The sequence below is a fragment of the Nicotiana tabacum genome, chromosome 8 (assembly GCF_000715075.1).
Source record: "Nicotiana tabacum cultivar K326 chromosome 8, ASM71507v2, whole genome shotgun sequence".
Classification (NCBI taxonomy): Eukaryota; Viridiplantae; Streptophyta; class Magnoliopsida; order Solanales; family Solanaceae; genus Nicotiana; species Nicotiana tabacum.
Genome location: NC_134087.1, coordinates 123,569,289 through 123,574,619, shown reverse-complemented (window position 1 = coordinate 123,574,619; position 5,331 = coordinate 123,569,289). Strand labels below are relative to the sequence as shown.

The 5,331-nt window shown below is 33.5% G+C and overlaps 1 protein-coding gene across 1 annotated transcript; it reads right to left on the bottom strand.

The window, feature by feature from the left end:
- Positions 1-989: 989 nt before the first annotated feature.
- LOC107795139 (dof zinc finger protein DOF5.6-like) lies at positions 990-2,226 on the bottom strand. The gene is made up of 2 exons (NM_001325599.1): positions 2,176-2,226; positions 990-1,799 (listed from the first exon to the last, which is right to left on the bottom strand). Exons 1-2 carry the CDS (start codon positions 2,224-2,226, stop codon positions 990-992), a joined length of 861 nt encoding a protein of 286 aa, NP_001312528.1.
- Positions 2,227-5,331: the final 3,105 nt, after the last annotated feature.

Genomic DNA, 5,331 nt, shown 5'->3' with positions numbered 1-5,331 from the left:
GTGTTACCGAAAAGTATCCTCAGAAAATTCCATATCAAGACCTTTTCAACCAATAATAATTGCAAAAAAAATATTTGCAATAGCTTTTCAGAAAACTTGTTGAATTTGTTTTTTATTTTGCAATAACATAAATCCATATCGACTAGATTACTATTTCCTTTTTTGTAAACTGGCTTTTACAGTTACAAGATTACTACTTCAAAGTCTAAAGTCCTAAATCCATATCGATAGATTATATATATATATATATATATATATATATATATATATATATATATATATATATATATTATATACTATACTAGTATACTATATATACTACAAAACAAGATTTTTCAAAATTCAAAATGAGGGCCCCTAATTGGTTCACCAAACAAAGAGACGTCAGCACATAAAAATTCTACTAATTGCTAGTAGTACATTCTTCCGTATCCAAGTACTAAACACATTTGTTGACTAAAGACAATAGACTGCTATATTGGGGAGAACAATATTTCTATTACAATATCTTCCTCGATATCTGATCAAATCCAACAAGCCCACAACTTTGAATTCCTCGAGACAAGCATTACTAATATATACTGCTAGCTGACCAAGATTTGGAAAATGACAAATTGGAATGCCAAAGACTTGTGAATACGAACAGCTTCTACAATCTCCATTCACACTCAACATGTTAATTAAACTAGGGCAAAATTCTTCACAAAAGAAACGATAAGTACAAAACCAGTAGACCATTCCATCAGAGGAATTTAGGTAAAAGTAGGGGATAATTCAGGCCTAATAATTCCTTAATTATGCCTAAGATAATCTCAACCACTCATCATATAACATGAGATTAATAGAAAGTGGTTGCTAAAGTGAAATTGACTTAGTTTAGACTAAGGAAAATTGAACCAACATCTATTAATTAATCTCACTTGAGACGTAAATCCATTCCATCAATACCACTAGACTAGACTGTAAGTCTTACTCATTTAGTTTAAAGTTTAAACCAAAGGGTTCGTCCCAGATGATCCATAACCATTATTCATTAAGCCAGTCCAAGACCCTAGTCCTCCATTAAAGTAGCCAAAAGATTCTTTATTCCCAGAATTAGAGCAGCCTTGATCATGCCATTCAAGTGACAAAACCTTAGGATTTGGCTTCACATCAATTGCATTTTGCCCATCATAATTCATGATGTTCCCCTCCATAGGCAATCCAAATGTAGAACATAGCCCTGCATGAAAATTTGGTGCAATTCCATTAATGTCACCATATCCATTAATCATGCCTAGCTGATCAACATTCACAAGAAAATCTTGATTTCTTGAACTCCCCACCAAAGTTTCATACTTGCTCTCCATAAAATCAATAGGTGCAGGATTTTCAAGCATAAAGTTACTAGGATTATTATTTCCCATAAAGTTGGTGAAGTGGGAAAATGCCATTTCTGGGAAATTAGAAATAGAAGATGAGGATGATCCAGGATTTTGGTAATTAGTAGCATTTTCATTAGACAATTTCTTGGAAGAAACTTTCTTGTTCTTTCTACATCCACCTCCAACAGGAATATTTCTTAGAGTACCTCCTTTAGTCCAGTACCTTCGACATGATTTGCAAAAGTACCTAGGCTGAGTAAGGCTGTAATTGTTGTAGTAACAGAATTTGGTGTGTGTTGAATCACACCTAGGGCATTTGAGAGGTTGGTCATGTTGGGGTCTTAGCTTTCTTTCTATTAAAGGCCTTGAGCATGTGAAAATGTCACCAGATGGTGAAGAAGAAGAATCCAGTTCAGTTTCTTCGTGAACTGTGTCCTGTCATGGGAAACTTGTCAGAGAATTTATATCTGAATAATTCACGTATATTTCTCCAGATATTCCTTGTCTTATTAAATATTTATGCAATGTCAGCATTTATCATACTATTCCCTCAAACGGATTTATTTAAGTTACAACATTTGTTTTATTTTACCAATGCAAGAAAGAGATACGATACACTTAAAAAGTTCAGTTTTTAGCTATTTAAGTTCCAAACATTGTATGACTGAGAATATATCCATGGCCATTTTTCACATTGCTAATCTTTGAAAAAACATGCATGGCTACAAGACTAGCTATTCATGTGAAAATTACATGTGCTGGTAACAATAGGTAGAAATAAAATAAAGGAAAATTGTAAGAATATACAAACCTGTAGCCAGTTGGATGAATCCATGCAAACTTGCAAAGAAGTAATCCCCATTTGTAAATGTGACACTCTTTTCAACTTGATCCAAAAGGAAAAAACTTTCTGACGCAATATTTAGCCTGCTTCTTGTTTATGTAGTTATATTTGTATCTGAGATAGTGAGAAAGAAGATACAATGAGATTTATGGAAGCTGAAAAAAATGGGGGCTGAGATCGTGAATATGAAGGAAACAAAAGGCATATACACGTAGGGCCCAAGTACCGTCGGTGACAACTTATGTGGGCCCAAGTACTGTCCTCCCACTGTCTGATGATGAATAGGGCCCACACTTGACTGCATCGAGAATTGGACGGCTACGATTTTGCCAAACTTCGGATTTGGGAAGAGAAGAAGGATACATCTGACGTGACAGATTGTTGAGAATATTTGGGTACTCGATAAAGAGAGAGGGAAGGCAAAAATGGGCTTGAAAACCGAAATGACACTCAAATTTGTGGACCCGGTTTTAACTGGGGCCCAAGTAAGGACAGCATGGACCCCTCTCTTCTTCGACTCTCACAAGCAAGGCATAAATTCCCCTATGACGTGTCTCGTCCGCTGACCATGGGCAGTCTAATTACGGTTGCTAATAATTTATGAATTTGGTTACTGAATTTTTTTAAAAAGAATATAAAATTGGAACTGAAGTACCCATATATTATAACCTTCACACTAGCTTCTGTCCTCGTTAAAGTTGTTAACCTAATTGTCTGTGAGCAATTTGTAGTAACAAGTCTCTATAATTGGAAAGACTTGTAGATAGAAATTGTTTATCTACGTACTCATTCTCATTGGGGTTTAAGCAGTAAAGGTTGAAATCTTGTGTGCTGGGAATAATCCTTCTTATAGACAGTCTTGGAAATGCTTACCAAGCGTAGTTTAAAACTTAAATTGGATACTAGAAACCTTCCATTTGAAAGCAATAATAAGGTTCATCCATGAGACCTTCTCTAACAAGAATGCATGATTTTGAATCTTACACGTACGAGTCACGTAGAATTTAAATAAAAAGAAAACATGCATTAACTAAAAAATTGCAATTCCCTTGCTTAAAGAAAAAAAAACTATGCAAAATAAGAGTTTAAGTTAATTTTATTACACCATTTTCTCATTTTCTTTTTGGCGACTTGATAGTTTAAAAAACTCTAGAGTACTCTGATAGTGTATGTAACTTAAACTCGCAAGGTAAAGGGGTCGTCGGAAGAAAACGGAAACTATGGACGTCAGTTAAGTACCCTTATTATATGGATTAATTCCATGACTAGAGTTGTACCACGTTACTCAAAAATCCAATTAATAATCGACACCTTCATATATAAATGAAATTTAGCGACTATGATACAAGGTAAGATTTTACTAAAAAACGATCAAAAGTAACATGGTGATAAGGATATTATATCCTTTGTGCTTTTCAAAAAGATAAATTAAATGGTTCGTAACGCCTTTCACCCTTTAGCCTGATGTTCGAACCTCAAAATTGACAAGAAAGTCGTTTGAAAAGCTATGGCAATAATAATTTCATCTTTTCCATTTAATAAAAAGAAATTTTCCATGTTACTTTCTTTCGTTCTTTCTTTACCCAAAGAACAAAAAGAGAGAACACTCATCTTTTTCCTCAACTTGTAGGAAAGATCAGTTCATCACATGTTAGTATTTTATCCTTCAATTCCTCCGCTTTTGGACAGGACCAAATCCATCATTACTTTCTCCCTTTATTTTATTTTTTTTGTAAATTAAATAAAAAGAATACCATAATCGAGTATTTCCAAAGTAGGGTTCTCTTACTTTTGCGATCAAATTTCTGTTTGAAAATCGAGGAGGGAAAAGCTAAAGAAAATCCAGCATCGATCGTAAAATCCGCTAAAGTCCTAATACCAGAGGTAAAAGAAACAAATATCAAAAGTTTTAGCTATATATCTTTAGTTAACGTGTGAGATACGCCTAGAATATTTAACAAAGTTGGCAAGTACAAATGATATAATCATGAAGATGCTCAAAAGAAAGTTTTTATAGAAATTGGACATAGATCTGACAGTTTTTCTTAAACATAATGATTTCATGTTTTTACGTACCATTAATCATAAGGCGTTCATTTCTCATTTAGTGAGTTAACCAATCAAAAGTTGTTGGTTTCAGACACCACTATTAATCTTCTTGTTTTTGTTTCCTTCGGGGTGTAAGAACGAGAAGAAACAAAGAAGTTAATAAATACTTAATGTTGATTTTTGGTGCACTTAAAATTACAGAAGATTGGATTTACGCAGGACCCCTAAATGTCTGGTTTGTTATCACAAAAGAAATTTGTGGTGATTAGTAATTGGAGATGAAAAAGAAGACCTAAAATTAATTTTCTGACTCTATATATGTGCTTTAATTTATCTAATGCCAGCAGCAAAATGATAGGTAGTTGATCAATAGGGGATAATATTTTTTTCTCTTTTATATTGAATGCAGTCAATCATTTTAAGGTCATAGCGAAGGTACTTTTTATTTGTAATTGTTCATGTTCATTAGAGATCACTAAGATCGACTTTTGTTTCTAGTTTGATGATAAGGGAGTAAATAGCCAAATCAATCAAAAAAATGAAATATATAAAATCATGTAAACCCATTTTGCAGATTAATGTGATGTTACTCTAACAATTGTAATGCATCCGTACTGGGTGTTGATCACAATCCTTGTATTAGCAACTATGTAACTCGAGTGCAATCTGCACACCCCACTACCTGTATCTCTTTACCTACTTAATGAAAAAACATCTCCTTTAATTTGATGACCCAAAAAAAAAACGACAATTGGAGCACATATTTACTACGGCATGCTGATCCGCGAGAGAGATGTTGTGTAGCAACAGTGACTTAGAAGGAACAAAAAGAAATTTAGAACGATGTTCAATTTAACAAACATATTAGCTATATCACATCAACTGACTCGTGAGCTGTAACGTATCATATGTCAAGAGGTGAGAATGCAAAGGCTGAGTTACGATCGAGTTCATTATTCGAATCTATTAAATTTAGCTCAGACTTTGTACATGTGTTAAACATTTTACTAAATAAGTAAAATTATTCATTTTGAACCAATAAATCATCGGGTTAGAACATAATCTCGAATCGAA

What these genes read in the sequence shown, in the direction of transcription:
- LOC107795139 (NM_001325599.1), bottom strand. Translation starts at nt 2,226, where the DNA reads ATGGGGATTACTTCTTTGCAAGTTTGCATGGATTCATCCAACTGGCTA. An exon ending in ATTCATCCAACTGGCTACAG is followed by an intron (nt 1,800 to 2,175) that starts GTTTGTATATTC and finishes TTCCCATGACAG; the next exon opens with GACACAGTTCACGAAGAAAC.